General features: G+C 41.1%; 1 protein-coding gene and 1 pseudogene across 1 annotated transcript; one reads left to right on the top strand and one right to left on the bottom strand.

The window, feature by feature from the left end:
* Positions 1 to 9,194: 9,194 nt before the first annotated feature.
* LOC130868298 (transcription initiation factor TFIID subunit 10-like) lies at positions 9,195 to 9,838 on the top strand (annotated as a pseudogene).
* A 4,642-nt stretch (positions 9,839 to 14,480) lies between these two features.
* Positions 14,481 to 17,143, bottom strand: LOC130867269 (melanoma antigen preferentially expressed in tumors-like). Its single transcript, XM_057759057.1, has 3 exons — positions 16,854 to 17,143; positions 15,860 to 16,441; positions 14,481 to 14,994 (listed from the first exon to the last, which is right to left on the bottom strand). Exons 1-3 carry the CDS (start codon positions 17,141 to 17,143, stop codon positions 14,481 to 14,483), a joined length of 1,386 nt encoding a protein of 461 aa, XP_057615040.1.
* Between the last annotated feature and the right edge of the window lie 7,119 nt (positions 17,144 to 24,262).

Raw genomic sequence — 24,262 nt, 5'->3', positions numbered from 1 at the left:
GGATTGGTTGGGTTTTCCTGTTCAGAGATTGGTTGGTTCTGTGTTTCAGTTGGTCCCAGGCAGAGATGGCTCTGACTTCAGGGCCAAACTGTGTTTCTTCCACTGGTCCTTTTTAACCTTTTGGCTCTAATTTTAGGGTCAGAGCATATTTTTAACTGGCTCTGATTCTAGGGGTGTTCTTGTGTTTCTTTGGCTCTGCATTAAGGGTCAGGGTGTTTTTCTCTGGCTCTGGGTTCAGGGATAAAATGTTTCTCTCACTGGCTCACATTCCAGATTCTGGACACGTTTCTTTCACTGGCTCTGGGTTCAGAGTCAGGGTGCTATGGCTACAGATCTGCTGGGGTCTGGGTCTCTCATGGGGGAGTTCTTTTAGGGAAATGCTGCAGGGGTGATGGGCAGATGTGGAGGGCCTGGGAGGTGAGCAAGACTGGGGTGTATAATGTGGAATTCCCAGAGAATCAATAAAAACTTATATGAGGATAGATACCAGAACTCTGATGAATTGCTTTAAGGGAAAGCTACTTCCTTGGGATGGGAAGGATGGAATACAGCTCTGGCTGTGGCTGGCTGGTGACATGACTGTAAACGGCTCTGAAGAATGACTGTCACAGACTCTCATATCGATGGTCCCTTAAGAGTTAGTTAAGCAGAGTCAGTCAGTCATCTGGTGAAGCAACAGCCCCTCATGCAGGCTGATTTTCCTGGAGCAACGCTAAGGAGAAAGGAAGAACCGTTTTCTGCACACCGAGACAAGGTCCTTGTCCCTCTCAGAAAGCCGCCCTCCACAGTGCAGACACATGCAGAGCTTTCCTCCCACAGTCCTGCAGATCTGATCAGAGAGGACGCTTTTCAGTTTCCAGTCCTCCTCTAAAGCCTGAGTCTGCTTTCTGGGCATTCTTACAGCTTCTCTGTCTCTTTTGTTGTCTGCTCCCTCTGCCGTGTGACCGCATACAAATAACAAATACTGTACAAATAACTCTCCCTCTTCTCTAGCGTCCCTCTCTGAGCAAATGCCAAGATCCACAGGCTGCCAACCCTGCAGTTTTCCTCTCAAATCAGTAAAAATTGTCCGTGAGCTTCCTTCTGACTCTGTTTCTCAATTAATTTACTTACAAGACTAAGAACTCATAAATAGGCCAATCCAATTTCCCTAGTACCACCTGGCTTCCAACACGAGGGTCACCGCAAGTTCCAGTAACAGGGTGAACTAGGCTCTTTAGCAGTGTACAGATGTGGAAAATATGTCAGCTCCATCTGTAGGTCATTGGGACTGTTATAGCATCCTAAGTAACATGATATTATAAAACTGACTGTCATATCCATAGCACGGACTTCTATGCAGGTTTACAAGCACATTATAGTAAAACTAATGGCAGAAAGGAGATTCTACTAAAAACTAATGGAAGATGATTTGTAGTTGGTCTAAGTAGTGTAACCTCACATGATTTCCAGTGTGCGGGAGAGCTGGAACTTCCAAACTGTGTTTTCAGGAATGAAGTTTGTCGATGGCCTTTGTAATGTAAAGGATAATTAAAAATACAGACTTTATGATTCTGAAAAGATACCTTCAAGATTTCATTATAGACAACTGTTTGCAAGATGTACCATTGTAGGCAATAGAAACTATGACGATGGAAAATTCCCATCACTAGGGGGCTGGTGAGATACAGTTTAAGGTATCCCAGTCGACATAAAAGCCAAACCTGAAATTTCAACAAAATTTAAAATGGTGCCAGATAAACAAATGACATGCAAACATGGTCCTGAAAAGAGCCAACACATCTTGTCATTTAGTCTGAGAAAGAAATCCCTGGCTGCAGAGATGGCTCAGTGGTTAAGAGCACCGCCTGCTCTTCCAAAGGTTCTGGGTTCAATTCCCAGCAAACACATGGTGGCTCACAACCATCTGTAAGGAGATCTGTGCCCTCTTCTGGCCTGCAGGCAGAGTACAGAGAATATTGTATACATAATAAATAAATAAATCTTAAGGAAAAAATAAGAATTCCATGCTCAGAAAGTAGGTTACAACATGAACATGTGAACCCTGGAAGGAGCCTCCTACAACGCAGAGACTGAAGGACATTGGGAATTTCTGCACTCTGGAGACATTGGACTGACAGGCTGTTTACTTTATCTTGGGCCAGTGGTACCTTCAGGAATAGCCCTTCTATGCCCAATTCTGTTTCTGAACTTCCAGCTCTGGGAAGAAAATTCTCTTAGAAGCTGTGACCCTAGAACTAACATCTTGTGATCATAAATATAAGGTTACCAAGTTAGCTGAGCACCTGCTTCCACAAATCCAAGAGTAAAAACGTCATCAGACAATGTTTTAATCCTATGAAAAAGCTTCCCCAAACTCGTCGATACACTCCTTTTCTGCTGTACCTGTCAATCTAGCTTAAACTTGCCTCTCTCTCTCTCTCTCTCTCTCTCTCTCTCTCTCTCTCTCTCTCTCTCTCTCTCTCTCTCTCTCGTGTATTAAACATCATTTTTAAAAAACCCGTGAAACTGCTTCTTCATTGGAACAAGGAAGTTTGGGTAACCTCAATCCATGTTCCTGTGCTGTGCTCACTCATAAAGGCTCCAGAATAAACTGTCTTATTCCCTTTAGTACAAGATCTTTGATTTTTACATCAGCAAGTAAAAAATGTCACATGATCACTTTTATTTGTACAGATCTCTGCGCAAAGGTCTCAGAACGTAGAAATGATGGAAAATCTTTCATTTCTGGTAGTACGGAACTTTTTATCTGATGCGGAAATTATCTTAATTTTCCCTAGAGGCCACCAGTGCCCCTCTCCTCTCTTAAAGTTCTGAACCTAGGCCTCCTCCTTCCAGAATTTCAGTTGTCTTCTAGCTGCACTTCATGATGACGCCACAAGGTGGCACTATGACAAAATAAGTGTCTCTCCACATAGACCTAAAGAAAATCCTTGTGCTGGGGACATACAGACTCCCTGGTAGAATTTTTGTCTGGCATGATACAGCCAACAGGAGAAATACTCACGGACGGCAGTGTAACTCCTTTGCAGAGACTTTGCTTAGCTAGAATTTACAAAGACAGGGTTTAGATTCTCCATACCACAAAATGAACACAATTCCTTAAAAATCCAGTTTGGCCAGGCATCGTGCTACACAATTTCAATGCAAAATCCACTATACATAAGAATGTAGATGTCCGTGAATTCCAGGACAGTCTGATTTCTACCGCAGGTTTCAGGTCATGGAGGGCACAGCGAGCCTGTCTTTAAAATCATGAGTTAATGGACCTATATACAGAATTTATATTCTGAAAATCCTGCGAGGTGTAAGGGAAGACCGTGTCCTTCAGGTTTTCTTACAGAAACAAATAGATCATTGGTTTATAAAGCAAATGCACAGTTTTTCTAGTAGGACTGAAACCCCAGTCCTGGACCGTTTGACTATGTTGCTTTTGACCTGTGGTGAGGCAGCATCCTTTGGTCTGAGTGCATGGTAGAGAAAAATCAGCCCTCTTGTGGCTAGGGTGCATAGGCCAAAAGACACAGGCCTGGGTTCGCTATATCCATCCCTTCAGAGGCTCGACTCCAAAGACGTAGGGGCTCCCACAAAGCCTTGCTTATCAAGTCTTACCACCTCCCAATAGTGTTGCCTTGACAACAAAGATTCACCAAACAGATCATTGGAGAATGTCCAAGTTTTAGTCCAGAGAACATGCTAGAGACATGTTCTCTGAGTGTCCATATTATAAAACGCCAGGTAGTTCTGGAGCCCCTGGGAATCACCAGCGTGTGCCAGGGACGGCAGGAGTGTATGGAAGCAGATGGAGATGCTGGTTCAGGACCAGACAGTGGTGTTCAGAGCGCACAGGAGAGTCAGGGACTCCTCCAGTGACTGGAGGAGATTGGAGAACCCCGTGAAAGAATGGGAAGTTGGAGAACCCACACTCGACTCCTGGAGAGAAATCTCGACAGTTAAGAAGGATTAATAAAAACCTGAAGTTCATAAACTGGGGTTCAACCTAAAGATTCAAGCAGCAAAACAGCCAGCCACTGGCTCTTACTTCAAACTCAGTCTGAAATGGCGATCCTGTTTCCAGCAATCTCAGAATGAGAATGTGTGACTGAGACTTGTCTCCCCCCGTCTTATATCCCTCACTAAGGCTGGGATTAAAGACGTGCACCACTTGGAATAAATGTGTGTGTCACTGTGGCTACTGGGATTAAAGGCGTATGTTCCCATAACCTGGTCTATAAGGCTGACGAGTGCGGCTGTTTACTCTCTGATCTTCAGGCAGTCTGTATTTATTAAAATACAACTGAAGTGCCAGCACACTACAGTTTGCAGAGTTCAGTCTGCACCAAGGGAGGAAACAATGAGGCATTGAATGGCATGCAGATTTGGAGACAACAGCAGACAGAACTGTCTTAATGTGTGTGGAGATTTGTCACATCTCAGAGCCCCTGTTGCAGTGAACATTTCAGATATTAAACTGAGAACAACTCAAAAGGAAACAGCCGTGGTGCCCCCTAGTGGCCAGAGTCAGGATTTTCCCTCTGGCAGTCTGAACAGCTGACTCTGTGGTCTGGAGAGTGAGACAAAGACTAGGAACTGTCTGAGCAACATGAATGATTTAATCACTAGTTGTGACTGTTTTATGTTCACCCATTCCCAGGATGTCTAGCTTCAACCGAGAAGCCCGTGTACACTCTCTGATGGGGAAAACTGCACCTGGGAATGTACAACGCTAGAGGAGACACGATCCCCTCCTGACCCACGCGTGGATGTGTACACTCATAGGAGCAAAGCTTCACTTTTATCCATGTTCTCCCTCCATGAAATTGAAAACAATGTTTTCCAAAGACCTGTATATCCAACATACTTGTGTTAATCTGCGTACAATTACATTCTCGGCTTCCTTAAATTACGGAATTCCATTGTCTTGACAGCAGAAATTTCAAGGCTAGAGCAAGTGACATTGAAGAGGGAAATCATTCTCTCAGTGGACCAGTTCCTTGCTCCTGGTTCAGAGGTGTCTCACTCACAGACTGGGGACACCCCTCTGACACAAACATTCCACCTTCCCACATGCCCACACTATTTTAAAGTATTAAACTCCAGCAGAGAACTTTCACTGAAGCTATTCTCTTCCATTTCCTACTCTCTCCGTCCCTCAGTGACTCATGAGTGCTTGTGTTTTCACATATTAAAATATGTTGTTCAAGCTGCTCAATGAAATCACTGCCTATCATGCCCATTAGTCAGTGAATCTCACAGAAAGTAGATAATAGCCCGGTATTTAGGATTTGCTTGCAAATGTTCCTCATTGGTGTTGACACAATTCAGTGTTTTTATAAAGTTAGAGTGCAGTTTTTTAATAAACCTTTTAGCTATTCTTTGTGTTTTTCACAACTCACATGTCCATGCCATTCATTTCCACATCCCTTCTTATCTGCCCTCTGCCCTTTCACCCTCCCCCAGGGAAAAGAGGAAGCAGGAGAAAATTCTCATGGTGGAAGCTATACTGTGACACAGTGAGTCACACAGTCCACAGTTTAACATGTGTAGGTGGATCATTAGCTTGGTGAGCTTTGACTGAAGTGAGATATTACAGGCCATCTTTATTGTTTTGTAATGAGCACATGGTTTGTAATGAGAACACAGTTGAGCACATGTCCTTGTGGTATGCTTGAGCATCCTTTGGGTACATACCTAAAGGTGGAATTGTTGGGTCTTGAGGAAGGTTGTTTCCTAATTTTCTAGAAATCGCCATACTGATATCCAAAGGGGCTGTGCGAGTTTGCACTCCCACTAGCCATGCAGGAGAGTTTCCTTTACCCTACAACCTCTCCAGCATATGTTGTCATCAGTGTTTTTGATCTTGGCCATTCTTACAGGTGTAAGTTGGCATCTCAGAGTTGGTTTGATTTGCATTTCTCTGATTCAAGCCATTGTATTTAGAGGCTTGAGTGTGCAGAGCGACTGCAGGGGCTCATGCAATCGGACACTCTGATTGGAAAAGATACAAAATGTAGATTGGTGGATGATCAGATGACATGTGACACCAGCTAAACCTGCTGTCTCCCTCTGTGATCTTAGTTGATCAGACCAGCCACTTGGGTTTTCAAATGGATGAGAGACTCTGCTACACATTTCTCTAGACACACAAAAGGCCACCAAACACACGAAGATGTACACAGTACCACTTATCTTTACAGAACTGAATTTTCAAATGGCCTCACATCACAATTCTATGACCACAAAAAAATAATAAATAACACTCAAGAAACTCCAAAATGCAAGTGAACCTAAAAAACTTAGCTTATGCAAAACAGCACAGGTGTGGGCTACCAGGGTCAAGAGTGAAATAAATTGGGAGCTATTGCTTAGAGGAGAGAAGTAATTGGTTCTAAAGCAAATGTGTTCTGTAGGCCTGATGTATAACACAGGGATTGTGACCGTACTTGGCAGTAATGCATATTATACTGAAATTCTTTCCATTCAAAAATTTACACTTCCTCCCCTCCTCCCATTCCCCTCCTACTCTTACACTCACCCTCCTCCCTCTCCTTCCCTCTCTCTCTCCCTCCCTCCCTCCCTCCCTCCCTCCCTCCCTAAGAGAGGGCAGGGTACCCTGCCCTGTGGGAATTTTTTAAGAGACTAAATGTGTACTCCTGTCTAAAAAGGTAACTATATGATTCGATGGATGTGGTCATTAATTCTGTTGAGGTCATCATTTCACTATATATACATACATCAAATCAATTCTCTGTATTGTTTAAATCTATATATTTCTGTGTATCACTTATAGATCAATAGAACTGACAAATAGAAAAGTGACTAATATTAATTACCATCAGTCTACACATTGGGAGTGGCATGTCTAGAGGTTCCCAACCAAGGTCCAGAGGAACAGACAAAAGTATCTGCAATGCAATGTGTTGGTCCTTTCCACATACCCGCTGTGCACAGCACCAATGTGAGGCTAATTTCCTACCCACTCCCATTTTACAGATTAAAACTTGAGGAATAGAGATAATAGGGTTTGTATCCATGCCTACACAGTCAGCAAGTGAAAGGCCTTGAATTTGTATCCAGTACACTGTTCTGAACTGTGGGAACACGTCGGTAACCTGTTGAGAGACAGAATGAGTTGAGAAAAGAAGGCACACCAAAGTAACTCTCAGAGTGTCGGTAAACTGGAACAAGGTTAGAGAAAAATAAGGTTGTGGTTTTGGTGAGAGGACACCATTGCAGTGTGGGTAGAGAAGTCCTAGTGTAGTCTGTTGAGAGTCTCTGGGAAGTCCAGAATCTTAACAGAGAATGGACATATCTATTCTTGGTGTTTTGTCTTAAAAAGGATGGGAGAGAGACAGTGACAGAGAGACAGAGATGGATAGAAATAAACAGAGACAGTGAAGGAGAGAGAGAGAGAGAGCATGTGTGAGAGCAGATCCATGATATCTAGAAATGCAGATGGCAGAAGAGAAAGGGGCAGATAAAAGACGAAACAAAAATCAGAACAGAGTCAAAACACGCAATTAATCCCAACAGCAATTGTGATGACCCACAGAGACAAGGATAATGGGGTAAGCACAAATATGGGAAAAGCCCCTAACTTGGCTTTTGACTACAGCAGTGATAATGAAAAATTGGGGGGGGAGGCCTCACTGGCTCTCCTGGATCGTTCTACATAAACCGTGGGAGTCTTGAACTCACATAGATCTGCCTGATTCTCCCTCTTATGTGCTGGGATCAGATGTGTGAGCCACCAAGTACTGTCGAAGCTATTTTTAAAATATGTCTGCTGAACTGGAGGCTAGGAAACTCCAGAGGGTAAGGTCTCTACCTGCATGTCCCTCTCTGGGAACCAAAGGCAAGTAAGTGTCAGGGGACTACTTTCTTTTTAGATGCCCGTGTGTGTGTGTGTGTGTGTGTGTGTGTATCTTGTGTGCAGGCTAGAGGTTGACACTGGGATGTCATCTCGGATCACTTCTTCACCTTATTGTTGGAGAGAGGGTCTCTTCCTGAATCTGCAGCTCTCCATTTTGCTGGACGGCCTGGTAAGCGAGTCCCAGGATCCACCAGTCTCTGTGTGTCAGTTCTGGTGATCCAGGCACACACTGCCACAAAAGGAATAGAGGGGAGGGAATTGGAGATATATTGGGTCCAAACACACTCTATCCATGTACTAATACTAATTAAAATGTCAAAACAATAACAAAGTGAGAAAACAGGAAATGTGGAGGTATCAAAGACTAAAACCATAGCACATTCAAAGCCAAGATCTGATGACGCACTGTTGGCAATTGCTCAGTCAAAACCTCCTTCTATAACATAGTGTGTAAGTTCCCATGAGCTGAGCTGAGAGCTGTGTTCATGGAGCGAAAAGCTGGAGAAATCACTGCAGCTTCTGCACTTCAAGATGACCCATCCTACCAAGGTCAAACAGAGGGCCTCCCTTGTATGCTTAGCTCAGGGGTGAACAGAACCTTCTGTTCTTTTGGAAAACAGGGCCACTTCAGACTTCAGTTGGGCAAAGTTATATCGTTTTTATGTGATATTGTTTGCTGGATTCCCCTGTAGGAGCTGAGTTAAAAGGTGAGACGGCATCAGCTTTGGCAAACAGAGAGAAAATTCCAAGGTTTCTGAAAGTCAACAAATGAAGCTTTATCCTAGGAATTCTATATCCTAGTATAAAAACAGGAATAAAATGAACAAATTCTCCATGAGTATTCATCTTTAACACGATTATATGAAAATATTTGCAATTTTTGCTTGGCAATCTAACTTAAAATTTTGTTTATATATAGATGTGTGTTGTGTACATTTGAACATGCAATTGCACACAGCTCTGGGAACAGGGTGTCAGATTACCTAGCTCTGGAGTTACAGGTTTGTGAACCAACCTACACTGGTGCTGGGAACCAAATCCAGATCATCTGTGAGGAGCAGCAAGTGCTCCTAACCACTGAGGCAGCTCCTCTGAGCAATTTAATTTTGGAGACTATTCGGAAAACAAACTATTTAAGCAGAAACTACTGAAGGATGGAGAAATGATGGCAGTGTGTGAACAATGGGTATTGAAACAAAGAGCTGGGTGAAAGACATGATACCAAGTCCCAGGAACATGCACATGCTAAAGGGAAATCACAGGGCACTGTGAAATACTCGTTAATAAACATTACTAGTTCGCTGCCTCTCCCACCAGCCCCATGAGCTTCAGCGGTTCCGACGCGGACACCGAGGTTGCTCCAGCCTGTGCTGCCTCTGTTGTGATACCAGCGCCTCCAGTGTCTGCTCCTGCCAAGGTGCCGACCAGCACAGCAGCAAACAGCAAGGCCAGCCCCGCGGCGACGGCTGGGACCCGGTGCTGGAGCCGCCACTATGGGCAAGGCCCCCATAGCGGCACAAGCCAGGAGCCGGCGGAGCTGCGCGGGTCGGCCAAAGTGGCAGAGGGCCGCGCGGCTCCCCCTGAAGGGGCAATGTCCAACAAGGTTTTCACCCTGCCGAGCGCGGCCAATGGAGAAGTGAAGCCCATAGTGGCCAGCACGCCACTGCTGGACTTCTTGATGCAGCTGGAGGATTACACCCCTGCGATCCCAGATGCAGTGACTGATTATTACCTGAACCGTGCTGGCTTTGAAGCTTCAGACCCACGCACAATCCGGCTCATCTCACTAGCCGCCCAGAAATTCATCTCAGATAGTGTTAATGATGCCCTACAGCACTGCAAAATGAAGGGCACAGCCTCTGGCAGCTCCCGGAGCAAAAGCACGGACCGCAAGTACACCCTAACCATGGAGGACTTGACCCTGCCCTCAGTGAACATGGCATCAATGTGAAGAAGCCGCACTAGGTCACCTGAGCCACCTAACCCAGATGTATTTGTCTTTTCCTTTCTTCCCACAACAGCTTGTTTTCATAATAAACTTTATTGTGACAGGCAAAGAAAAAATAAATAAATATTACTGGAAATGTCAAATTCAAAAGCTTAGCTAAAAATCAGAAATTTTTACACCGGAATTATTGGAAGCTAAGGGGCAGCTTTGCAATGGGGATTCTGAGCTTTGTGTGTGGAGACACAACTGGCTTAGAGTGCAGGCTCCTCCTGGGACAGATGGGATGAAGTTGGGAAATGGTTGCTTGGCTACCAAGCATACATGAAAGCATGCTTTCTTTGCCCATTTCGCAAACGTTCCATCAGAATCTGTACCCTGGATAAGGAAGTGGTCTTTGAGCTCAGTTCTTCACACTCTACCAGATATAAACAAGTGCTTTGCTTCTGTATACTTTTTACCTTGTTTCCAGGGTAATTCATTTCTTTTGATTATTGTTATTTATTGAGACATTGTTTCTTGCAAAGTGAGGTAAGACTTTCTCATGATCATGTAAGCCAGTAAAGGGGGGTTCAGATTTGAGGTAATGCCTTTTAGTCTGTATAAAAACATACGAACTAAAGCTTGTTGTGCAGTTGTTCATACTCTGCATCCCTGTCCTGATTTGCTCGAGACCCTTACCCAGAGACCCCAACGCAAGACGTTGCCATTTGTGGGCTCTCAGTTTGATGGGATTTTCCTTGGTCAGAGAGATGTGATTGGGACTGGAAGGAGTAGCTGCGAGGTGTAAGCAACTGAGCTTTTGAGACCATAGAGTGAGGCTTCCCTCCATGGGGCAGGTCTTTCCTCGGGGCCTCTCTTCTAGGTCAGGTGGGTCAAGCTGTAGGGCTGGCAAACAGCAGTGACTTCAGAGTTCAGATCACAGCCATGTGAGGAACATGAGAGAAATTCATCTAGGACAAGTGAAACCTGGAGATACATCTGGTATTGGAGGCGGGGAAAAGTCTGACCTTGATGTGTAGTTGTGCCATCAAGTCTTACCTACATGCACAGGCACCAGAATTTCACTTTAAGTACAGCTGCATCTGTGAGACTCACCTGGAAGGGTTGGTGAAGCAGAAATACATACCTAACGGTGTGTATCATATTACATCAACTTTTCCTTAATTCACCAAGATGGACCACAATTTGTCTCTAGGTATCCTAAACAGAATTCACAAATACTGCTAAAGCTACAATCTTTTATTATTTCAAATTCCATATCATTCTAAATTATTGCCAGTAAATCTAATTCAAGCTGTGAGTTTAGGATTTCCAGGGGTTGTTGTCTGTACTTCAAATCTTTCCATTTTTATTTTATGAGTAGTGGTGTTTTTCCCGCATGGATGTGTACCATGTGTGTGCAGTGACCAAAGGGGCCTGAAGACAGTGTCAGATCCTCTGGATCTGGAGGTACAGGTGGTTATTGTGCCCACAGTGTGGGTGCTGGAAATCAGACCCCAGGTCCTCTGGGAGAGCAGCCGGTGCTCTTAACCACTGACCCATCTCTCCAGTCCCTTTTGTAATTTTTATGGCTCTTGAAAAATCCATTATTCAAAGCCTTTATCTCAGCTGGCTCTAACTAAAGTGTACATATGGAAATGTTCACTAAGACCTCCTTTTGGAATATTTAAGTTTCAGCACTTTCAAATGGTAATTCTGGAAGTTAAGGATGAGAGGAGAAAAACTTTGCTATAGGTTTACAAAACATGATTTATAACAAATTAAAATAGATACTAAGTATGTTAATCTATCACACATAATTTGGAACCAGATAAATCTATGCTGTCTTACAAAAGAAGGTATTTGAACTTCTTAAACACCTGTTAAAGTAGCCAGGGAGACAGAACAGCAGGTAAAGGCATCTGTTGCCACACCTGACAGCGTGAGTTCAAACCCTTGCACCCACCTGGCAGAAAGACAGAACAAACTCCTACAATTTGTCTCTGAACAGCACACACGCATACGTGTTTTGTATGTCAAATGTGACAAAATGTTAAAATGCTTTGAATATATAAACACATATATTTAAAAATTATCCCCCCAAATATTAGGTTTCATTATGGAATTTTTATGAATCATTTTTAATTTTATTAGAAACCACAGTTAAGAAACTTTGAAATTTTAAAGAGACCTTCAACTGTTAATACTGAAAAAATGAAAGGATTTGGTATTTTGAAGGATATATTCTTTTATGTTGTTATCACACCCATATAGAAGCAATAGAGTACACTCACTTAGGTTACCTTTCAAATCGATGGAAAACAAAGTGTCCAGAGCACCTGTTTGCACGGGAGTCTCCAGGAATACCATTCACATCGTCAGTAGGACAGGAATAAACTCCAAGTTCTCTGTTCATTGTAGGGTCTAGTTTTCACCTCAGGGTGCAGTGTCGCTGACAGAAACATGGCAATCAAGGCAAGACAGAGAGAGAAACTATGCCAATATTGGTCCAGTTTCAGCTTCCCCAGTATTCTGATATTGAGAACACATTAGTCAGATACGTACTTCTGAGAGCACAAGATCTCAGAACATATAGTGACAGCCATATGGAAAACACAAAAGAGAAAGTTCAAAGAAACAGGTAAAGTTAATTTTAATATTTTATTTAATAAAAACTGTCCAATACTTTCCATTTTTAACTTGTAAACAATAAAGGTAAATTGCTCATTACAATGGTATTTTACTTGGTTTTTGAAATTTTGTGCATTATATAATGATGTAAGCATTATGAAAAGTGTACAAATTTGGAATGTTATATCACAAAATAAGTATGACACACGAATTACAGCATATTTTAACATTCTTTTTCTTATTAATTTAGAAATATAATGTTACCACCAAAATAAAATTAATAAAAACAAGTATTAACTGCCTTGCCATTTTCTTATTACATTTTGCCTGTAAAATATAGTTTGAACACAGGCAGTGGTGGTCCATGCCTTTAATCCCAGAACTTGGGAGGTGGAGGCAAGTGGATCTCTGGGAGTTTGAGGTCAGACTGGCCTACAGAGTGAATTCCAGGACAGACTTCAAAGATACACAGAGAAACCCTGTATCAAAAACCCAAAAAATATATATAGTTTGAAACATTTACTGGTATCACTACTAATAACAAAATTCAATTACTTTTTTTTGTCAGACTGAAACTGAGCATGACCTCACTTAAAAAAGAAAACTATATAAATATAAAGAAATAAGTCATTGCTTTACTAATTTTTTTCAATAGGACAACATTATGTACAAAATTATTACTTCTTTTTGTTACTCAATGACTGAAATGCAGTTGTTTGGCATTTCAAAATAAAAGGAAAGGAACAAAAGCTAATTTTGTATTTTTACCATGACTTTGTGATGCAGTATGCATTTAAAGAAATTAACAATATGAGTAAGATATTGTTATGTGTCCGTGTTCATGTGTTGGAGAAGGTGCATGCACTTGACTGTGTGTGCACACACATGTGCTCATCCTCAAACATGAATGAGTAAAGTCAGTATTTGTTTTTTTCCTCTATGCATATTTTCTGAGGGCAGATCTCTCACTGAACGTAGAATGCACTAAATTGCTAGAATGTCTGGCTATGTAGCCCCAATGATCTTCCTTCCTCCAGCTTTTCAACACTGGAGTTACAAGTGTGCTCTTTAATGCTCAGCTTTTTACACAAATGCCAGGTTGGGAGCTGAGCACAGGAGTGCTTGTGTGGTAAGCAAATGGGTGACTGAGGCATTTCCTTAGCCCTGTGTAAATTCTTAATTACTGACTTTACATACACCATTTCTAAGTAATTCTAGGATATGCTATCTGAATTTATAATGGTGGTATATTTTGGAGTATAAAGTCAGTTAGACTCAGTACTCAAACAGGGCTAGTATGTATCATACCAAATGGGGCACAGCTAATGTAAAAGAGAAGCAAAATCTATATAGGGAATGATTTATACAGCCAAGGAATTGTACAGGATTGACAGAACTAGGAGTGGAATAGGAGAACTAAAGTAGGGGAAATATTACGGCAAGGATCCTAAGCCCCACCTAAAAAGGTTAGATACCCAACTGACGACTTCATGGGAAGTAGTGGAAACTTTACAGTTGGCCTACATCAAGGAATTGTCCAATTATATTTACGTTTTTGAGGTTATATTGAAACATCAGAGCCTCTGCTTGCCTGCTTTCCTTGTCCACTACTAAATCTTGATGGTTTCCCCAAAGCACCCAATACCAGCCTTCTTAGGGGATGGAAACATTGTCTCAAAAAAACCAAAACACTACCATATTCTCAAATATAGACAGGAAAGTCTGTCATTGTTTCCATTTGTATGGTGTACCAACAATTGAACCAACAGTATGAGCAGAAATAGAGCAAACTAGGACTTGATCATCCTGTATTACATGCACATCACTGTGATCAGTAAAATGAAATATATTAATAGTATACAAGAGATACACAGGAATTCTCAAAGTCCTCCATTTTTTCTAAATTATTCTGTATAGGAATTAGTTTACGTATCGATTTTCCCTAAGTGTAATTTCCCTCAATGTAAGAACCATATATGTTGCCGTGTATGGATTCAGGAAATAACATTTAGTACTTAAATAGTACATATCAGATTGAAACTGTGAAATTTACTCTGGGTAAGTGATCCACTTCATGTCATGCCTCCCTGCAACCTGTAGCATGGCCTTCAGTTGTAGTTGTACCATGGCAAGCCTCCGTCGGTCTAATCGGCCCTGAAAACGCCATCGTTCATAGCAATGCATAGGGATAGGATAAATGACATATTTTAGCCTCATCAAGGGTGTTAAACTATGCATGATATTCACAAGCATAGGCATTGTGATGGGGTTAGCAGCAAAGCCCAGAACATGGAGATGAGTACAACAAACTAGGGCAGGGATAAGAACAGAGATTGCAGAATCATTTATAAGGCAATGACTTATCTCTAGATGCTTAAGAGTACCAGAGAGATTCAAAAGAAGAGTTTGAAAGGGCACAAAGTCATCCCAATTCATTGTGTTGTGACTAAGATTCAATATCTTTAGGTGGGAAACCTGAGGGCACTGGGCTAGAAATCTGAAGTCTCTGTACGATATATCACAGAATGACAGATACAAAAAATCCAGGTTAGGTGGCAGAACTCTGTAGGGAGAAAACAACAATAAAACTTCTGAAGAATGAGGATTGAATGATGAACACTATATATCTTTATATCCAGAATAAACTACTTTTCACATGCATTATAAATGGGTATTAATAAGTTAATCTTTACTTTGTTTGCTTAATAGCTTTGTGACTCTAAGAAGTGTTTTTAGGCAGTAACTTACTATGTAGTCCTGGCTCTCCTGGAACTCACTATAGAGGTTATACTGGCATTGAACTCAGAGAACCCGCCTGTCTTTGCTTCCCGAGTGCTGAGATTAAAATCCTGTGCCACCACACCTGGCTGAAAGCTTTGTTTTCAACACTGATATACAATTTCTTTTAATCTTAAGAATGTGTAAAGTGTATTATAGGTGATGATTTCAAGAAATATTAAGAGAAAAACTAACACACTTGATACTTAAAATATTATCCATTGTAGATTTCAGTTCATGTTTTTAGTGGAAAGGGATCAGAAAGAGCAGTCAACTGAAAATTACCTTTGGTCAGTCCCTAAATACCATCCTCTACTTTCATGGCCTATACCTTGGTGACTACAAATTAGTAAAGTGATCTGACATTGTAAACCGTTGGTATCAGTGCTATAGAAAAAACTCTTCCACCATCTCAATTCCTCTTTCTTCTCATATCTAAGGGCTAGTGGGTTTTCACCTTCATATTTCTGCACTTATTTTTACATTGCTGGCTGCTTAGTTTCTGCAATTCCTCCTCCAGTTTCAAATTCCCAAAAGTGACAAAGTGGAAAGCATAAAAGGTTTTGATGAGTTTAGGAATACCCATGAATATTTTCTATGTTGTCCCAAGACTTATCCAGGAAACCCACAAACCTGCCCGAAACTCTTACCTGAGCACGCTGTCCAGATGGTTTTTGAGACAGAATGAAGACAAGTTGAGTTTCTTAAGGTTTTCCATACGTTGCAAATGACTAAGGAAATTTTTAAAGACTTTCCCACTCAGAGATCTAAAAGTGACTTTAAACAGACTAAGGCTCTTTAAGTGGCTCATCTGAGACAGAACGTAGGTGATATCACTCAGTGAACCCTTATCAACTGACAGCTGATTAACACAGTTGAGATCAAGAATTCTCAGGGTGCATTTGCAGTCACCCAATTTATCAACTTGCAAATCTCGACAGCATATGTGCAAAGCACCGAAACTCTCCCTAATTTTCCTCATAAGCACAATCACAAATTCCCTTTCCATTAAAGAGTTATCCAGGGAAAGATCCATTATTAAATCTATTGGCCTGGGTAAATGAACTGAGGACTCTAAATCTGTAAAACGAAGCTGTTCTTCCATTTTCGTGACAGAGTTTTCAGAATAAGTACAAGAGTGAAAACAGAAAGGCGGTTTGATTCTGATTTTAGGGCATGTGATCCTACAGTCAATGTCTCGCCTTAAATCTAGGATCCTCAGTTTAGGTTTCCTGTAGGGGTAAGAGGAGATAGAACATCTGAGAAACAGCAAATGGTAATGAAACCCAGTAGAATCAATGATGACATATAGGAACAAATAAATCTTTTTATCCATAGCTGGTACTCCTTGTACTAACTACAAACAACTCTTTGCCATGAAAATTCATCTTCCTCTTCCCCCATGCTTTGTACACCTTAAATCCCCTCCAGTCTTAAATCTCCTGTCTTTCTCTTAAGTAACACCCGTTACATAAACCCATCAATAGAATCCTCAATATCAGATTTCTTAAGGAATATTGAAGACATCAGTCTTTAATGTGTTACCAAGTTTTAGCTGAGTCTTACAAATAAACCTTCTGCATTCACTAATTACTCCTTCTAAGACCTCCTTTGTCTTACCATGTCTCCATTATAGAGTCTTACCGAGAAGCAGAGTTCTTTGCAGGATATACTGGAAGATTCTCAATCATGGCTTTCAGGAGTTCACGATGAGGCTCCTGTACAGTTAATGTCCCAAGATGGAGACAGTAAAAGGGCCAAACTTTCACCATTTCACTCAATATATTCTTATGCCCACCCTTAAAGGCAGCAATGAACAATGGAATAAAAATATCTCTTGGAATATTCTCCAGAGCTTGGACTGCTGCAGACTCATGTCTCAGCAAACACTGTATAGCAAGATCCATCAGTGTTTTGGGGTTCTTTGCATCCATTTTTGTGAACCTGCATCAGGAGGAGAAACATTCAGAAGTTCTGTGAAAACACAGAGGGTCTTCTTTGCAACCCGTGCTAGTAAAGAAGAAATGATTTGAAGAAGACATCAATCAGAGCGCCACCACCAGCTACTTCTAATATAGACACAGATAAGAAACAGACTTGTGAGTTTATAACCGTATGTGTTTATGTGTGTGGTACTACTCTCTCCCCCATGTTTATATATACTCTGTGTCTTATAAAATATCATCAAAATGGGTAGTAAGTAAGCAGAAAACAGCTATGGTCACTTATCTACATGAATTCCCATATTTTCCCTCAGTAATAGTTAAGCTATGATGAGGAAAAAGATAAATCTACAAGGTGGTACAATGGTAAATATTAAAACATCAAATTAACTGTGATTAAAGAGAAAAAGAATGACATTCTAGCCCTTGATTTGTCTCACTCCCATCACTATATTTGTGGCAGATGAAGACACCAAAACTCTGCAAGATACACATGAAGGAAGATGGTTAAGAACTTAAAGTTGACCTTAAGAATACTCAGAAACGTTAGTCATAAATTAATCCTAAAGATGAAAAAAAAAATAAAAACAAAATAATGCAGTACAGTTTGTGGCAAAGACTTCAAAACTGTTCACTCAAAGTTGTACGTTGTCTCACTTGTAAGTAAAAATTAAATCTGATAATGGAATAATGACTTCTAGGGTCTAGGAGAGGTGGCAGGGGTTGGGGTGACAAAACAGTTAGATATAATTCATGTAACCTAGAGGTTGGTATGGACATATCACAATGAGTCTCATTAATATGAATTATGAGTGTGTGTTACAAAAAATGCATATCAAATGCATATCAAATAAACAATATGGAGGGTTTAAGACTGCAGTCTTTAAAACACACAGGCTCTGAGAAAATAAATTGATGTGAATAGGAGAAACATTCAAGAAAATTTGTTAATGACAGAAAAAAAAAAACAAACAAAATGGGGGGCATTAAGAATCCTGTAACACATAAAAGAGTCAGAAAGCTCCTAAATTTTTCTTCTACTGCTGGAATGACAACAAATCCTCTGAAATGCCTACATAGCACGATAAAAAGAAAACAGTATGATAAATTGGATTATAAAACAATGTAGTATCATATGAATACACAAAATAAGGAAAAATTTGAAGCAAAAACATTAAAACCATCAGAAACAAAATAACTGCTGCTTATCACCTACCTAATATGGTACTTTGCTACAACATCTTGTACACTTTATGGCATTGTCTTTTGATAAAATAACTTGATGACTAAGATTTAAAAAGTGTTACACTTTCTTGAGGCTTCTAGGCTTTCAATATCAGGGACATGTCTAAGGGTCTCAAAAAGGTGGTCTTTTGTTGTAGCTCAAAGTACAAGAGAGGGCAAGTGATTCCTTTTGGTGAAGAGTTTTCTTATGTGTGAAGAAAAAGTCAGTCTACAAAGGAAGGGACTGGGCAGTCTCACGTAACAAAGTAGCTGATTTCGCACACTGTTACAAATGTTAGTGAAATGTATTCAAGAATTTTCTATTTAATGTTAGTGAAATGTATTCAAGAATTTGCTTTTGGCACTCTATTTCAAGGTCATCTGGTGTAGGAGGGTCTTCTGTCTATTTCTTATTTTCATTGGTTAAATAAAGAAAACTGCTTTGGCTTTTGATAGGGCAGCCCTTAGATGGGCGTGGTAAACAGAACAGAATTCTGGGAGGAAGAAGACAATCTGGCAGACACCATGGTTCTCCTCTCTGAGAAGGATGGTTAGACTCATGCCGGTAAGCCACAGTTAAGTGGCGATACACATTAATGGAGATGGGTAAAACGAATATGTAATAGTTAGCCAATAAGAGGCTAGAACTAATGGGCCAGGCAGAAATTTAATTAATACAGATCTCCGTGTGATTATTTCGGGTATAAACTAGCCTGGTAGTGGGGACAGGGCCCGCCACACCTCTTTATAACAGAGTGGCTGCCCAATGTGGTATACTAACTCCACGTAAAACCTGAGAGTGCTTAAAAAGGAGAGAGAGAGAGTTTAACACAGCTTTTTGCTGTTTGTGGGTGGCATGCCACAGATAACTCCTGACTCAGCAACCTTACAAAAAAAAGCCACACCATTTTAAAACGCGGCTTCCTGGGCCCTGCTGCCCGTGCAATCTCTGGCTATGGAGCATTTCTGGGCCCGGAAGATTTGTGTCCACTCAGGGTTGAGAGGAAACTGGTTGAGACCATTCCTGTGACTCAGCGCTACCTGCCCCGGCAGACAACGGGATCAGGTTTACTAGGTGTGCATAACCATGGGAGCATGGTAGATTCCTGCTGCCATACACAGAGATGTTTCCAGGCTGCACAGTGGTCTGCATGGCAGATTAGGCTGTAACTCAGATAAAAAGCTCATTCTCAGAGTTAAAGTGTTGAGTGTGGCTCCTACATAAAGGCGGGGGAAAAAAGCCGCAGTTTTAAAACACTGGCTTTCTGGGCTATGCTCCTACCGCAACCTCTGTTTCTTGTGGGAGACAGAGAATTTGGATGGGGTTTTGTTAGTAAAGTGCTACGGCTTGCTTGATGGCAATGTGGACTGCTGTGTGCCTGGAACTGTGTGTGGCTCAGGGGCACCAAATGACTCTGAGGCAGGAGCGGCTCCTGCCATGCTGAACTGTGTTAATCTCAAGCAGAAAACAGTCGTAATTATCATAGTAACAGTACAGTTAAGGTTTAGACTGGGCAGGAAACAGGTGGTACCGTAGTACCCCTACATGGTGCAACTTAAGTTTTTAAGAAGTGCTTAGCATTTTAAGAAGTGCTCCTGGATAATAAAGAATTACAGATTCACAATACGACAGATTCAGACATAAAAGACCTCTAAATGGGTCATAGTGTTAGATAGACATACATAGGCTTGGAAGAGAAAAGAAAAAGAGTATTAAAAAGTCATAAAGTAAAGTTAATGCTTTAAAGAAAGGGTAAAGTCTTTAAAGAGACAGAATAAAGTGATAGAGTAAAAGCAAGTCATATAAAAATGGAAAATTCACAGACAGTCTGGATTCTTTGTATTACTGTGTTTTCTTTGAATTTTTTGACTGTAAAGGAGCTAAGTACAGAGAGACATTTCATTATATGGGCTGCCAAGCTAAACCAGAATGGATATCATAAGGGTATTATGACTTCAAAATTTGGGTCTAAGGACATGATGCTTTAGAAAAGTGATGTGGGAGTGTCATATCAATCTGTTGATTTCATTGGTTAAGTAATAAAGAAACTGCTTGGCCCTCATAGGTTAAAACATAGGTGGGTGGAGTAAACAGAATAGAATGCTGGGAGGAAGAGGAAGTGAGCTCAGATGCAGGGCAGCTCCTCTGAGAGACGGACGCCATGCTCTCCTCTCCAGAGCAGACACAATGAAGCTCCGGCCCAGGATGGACGTAGCCTAGAATCTTCCTGGTAAGCACCCCTTGGGGTGCTACACACATGAATAGAAATGGGCCAAGCAGTGTTTAAATGAATAGAGTTTGTGTGTCATTATTTTGGGGCATAAGCTAGCCAGGTGGATCAGGAGCTGGGGCGGTAGAAACGCAGACCGCAACTCCCACTACAGATGGCGCCCAGACATGGGGCACTGAATCTACAGAAAGCCTGAGAAAGCTTGGGAAAGAATAGAGTAAAGCATGTTTTTTTGGTAGCAGCAATTTCTCGGGTCTGCTCTGCTTGCTAGAGGCAAGCAAGCGCTCTCATCTAAGAGAGGCTTCCTGACTCAGCTTCAGCTGCAGAACCCTGCAGCTCATTAAGAGGTCCTGCCACAAAACACTTAAAAGGTATTGATAAAAGCTGACTGCATGCTTGTTTGTTTTCAGACGTAGCAGGAAAAAAGTTGTGCTGTTTTAAAACTCTGGCATTCTGGTCCGTCCTGCCAGGGCAAACTCTGACTGTGAGGCAGGAGGTCAGCTACAGAGAGAGCATTTGAGTGTTGTAGCTTGTTTGCTGGTAAGGACCTTGAAACACCACAGAATTGTGGTGATAAACATGGCTACAGCTGGTATCTCAGCCATGAGGCTGGAAAGCTAAGGAATGGCTGGATCCAGCCCTCAAAGCCACGGCTTTCATCCTACTGATATTGCTTGGTAAATTAAAGACTCATGTGGTCAGAAAAAGAGAGATATACAGTAAAGAGAGATTCAAAGACAAAGAAAACTTTAAATGATTTACAGTGTGTTTAAAAATATATACAGGCTGAAAATTAAAGTTCTTAAAAGTAAAATAAGGAAGAAAGAGAGTAGTTGGGTGTAGTAGTACACACCTTTAATCCCAACACTTGGGAGGCAGAGGGAAATTTACCTCTGTGACTTCAAGGTGTGGTAGCACACGCCTTTAATCCCAATGCCTGGAAGGCAGAGACAGAAGGATCTCTGAGAGTTCAGGGACAGTCTGGTCTACAGAGTTATTCCAGGACAAATATATACAGAGAATATAAAACAAAAGTAAAAGTAAACAAAATAAAGTTAAAATAAAGCTGCACAAAGATGGAAAATACACAGAGAAGGTTGCTGTGAACACCTTCAAAAAATTACTTTGTTCAACTGCCGACTGAGAGGAACCTAGCACACAGGTTATACCATGAAAGACCTGATTAAAAGCGCCCCCATTCAGCAGGAAGCAGTTTGGAGAGAAATAACTGCGCCCATATTCCCAAATATTGTTTATAAATGTTCTTTTACATTTAAAGGGGGTTATGATATAGGTATGAATAATTTGCATTGATATGGATTTTGCTTTAGTGATTTAGATTTAAGGTCAATTTTGTTATATGTATATGTATTTCTGATCTTGATTAAGGTATTGTGATTGTGTAGTTCATTTAAAAATGTAATGTATATAGGTTGTTAATGGATATTAATAATAGTCAAGCTTGTAGTCACGTTAGTTAGATTTTCTAGATGTACATAGATATATTTTAGATAGGCATTCTTCATATCTTTCAAAGATTATAGAATATGGCATTTTAAATGTTTTAATAACTTAGGACTTTTCATGACAATGAGACACTCTGCTCCTGGCAGCACCAATCTACTTCAAGCAGAAGATGGGCATCGAAGAGGCACCTTATGGAGTTTGATAGCTATTTGGGCAAGAAACTGCTCTTGCCTGGACTATTGTATAAACTGGACACAGAGAACCCGCAGAGAGAGGACTACTGAACTTGCCTAAAGGTGAGATGATCTTTTGGGGTTCCTGATTTATGAAAGAGTCTGCGAGACATTCTGCAGGACCTAGCAGATAGTGACTGAACTACCTTTGAAATTTCCTGCTTCATGGAAAAGTCTCTGGATACTATGGGCCTGTAGGCCGAAGATGGATGCCCCAACAGTACAGAGAAACTTTGGGTGACTGTCCAGGCAGCGATATGTCTCTGTCATTTCTAGAGTTTTGAAAATTGCTTACTTTTTGTTTGCTTAGGTAATATTGTATTCTTCTGGTGTCTTTGATGGAGTTGAAGAATAGTTAGATGGTTATAGTTTTCCATTGTTATGATAAAAGATAAAATAGATATAACTGTTTTGTCATATGTAATTTTGCTATGTTAAAGTTAAAGCCTTCCTTTTTTTATTTAAACAGAAAAAGGGGAAGTGATGTGGGAGTGTCATATCAATCTGTTGATTTCATTGGTTAAGTAATAAAGAAACTGCTTGGCCCTCATAGGTTAAAACATAGGTGGGTGGAGTAAACAGAATAGAATGCTGGGAGGAAGAGGAAGTGAGCTCAGATGCAGGGCAGCTCCTCTGAGAGACAGACGCCATGCTCTCCTCTCCAGAGCAGACACAATGAAGCTCCGGCCCAGGATGGACGTAGCCTAGAATCTTCCTGGTTAGCACCCCTTGGGGTGCTACACACATGAATAGAAATGGGCCAAGCAGTGTTTAAAAGAATACAGTTTGTGTGTCATTATTTCGGGTATAAAGCTAGCCGTGCAGGAGCTGGGCAGGACGAAAAGCAGGCCCGCAGCTCCCACTACAGAAAAGAGGTTCTCCTTTTGTTTTCACAGAGGATGAGACCCTGTGGATTGCTTCTATCCCAATATGGTATGATAGACCACGCCCTCCTGAAAGGTCATTGTGAACAACTTCAGAAAATTATTTCACGCAACTGCCGACTGAGATGAACCTGACACTCAGGTTATACCATGAAAGACCTGATTAACAGGGCCCCCACACAGCATGAAGCAGTTTGGATAGAAATAACTGCACCCGTATTCCCAAATGTTGTTTATAAATGTTCTTTTACATTTAAAGGGGGATATGATATAGATATGAATAATTTTCATTGATATGAATCTTGGTTTACTGATACTAATTTAAGGTCAATCTTGTTATATGTATATGTATTTCTGCTCTTGATTAAGGTATTGTGTTTGTGTAGTTCATTTAAAAACTGGACTCGCAGAACCTAGCGGACAATGAGGACTACTGAGAACTCAAGAACAATGGCAATGGGTTTTTGATCCTACTGTACGTATTGGCTTTATGGGAGCCTAGGCAGTTTGGATGCTCACCTTACTAGACCTGGATGGAGGTGGGTGGTCCTTGGTCTTCGCACAGGGCAGGAACCCCGATTGCTCTTTGGACTGACGAGGGAGGGGGACTTGACCGGGGGAGGGGGAGGGAAAAGGGAGGCAGTGACGGGGATGAGGCAGAAATCCTTAATAAATAAATAAATTTAAAAAAAATAAAAAAATAAAAAGTAATAAAAATGAAATGTATAATTTGTAAATATAGGTTGTTAATGGATAATCTTCAATAATAGTCAAGCTTGTAGTCACGTTAGTTAGATTTTTCTAGATATATAGAGGTATATTTTAGTTAAATAGGCATTCTTCATATTTTTCAAAGACTACAGAATATGGCATTTTAAAGGTTTTAATAACTTAGGGCTGGGCTTTTCATGACAATAAGACACATCTGCTCCTGGCAGCACCAGCTACTTCAAGAGGAAGATGGGCATTGAAGAGGCTCCTTATAGAATTTGCTAGCCATCTGGGCAAGAAACTGCTCTTGCCTGGACTGTTGCATAAACTGGACACAAAGAACCCACAGAGAGAGGACTG

The sequence above is a fragment of the Chionomys nivalis genome, chromosome X (assembly GCF_950005125.1).
Source record: "Chionomys nivalis chromosome X, mChiNiv1.1, whole genome shotgun sequence".
In the NCBI taxonomy this organism is placed as follows: domain Eukaryota; kingdom Metazoa; phylum Chordata; class Mammalia; order Rodentia; family Cricetidae; genus Chionomys; species Chionomys nivalis.
The sequence above is the reverse complement of the archived record's forward strand: the minus strand, read 5'-3'. Positions and strand labels throughout refer to the sequence as shown.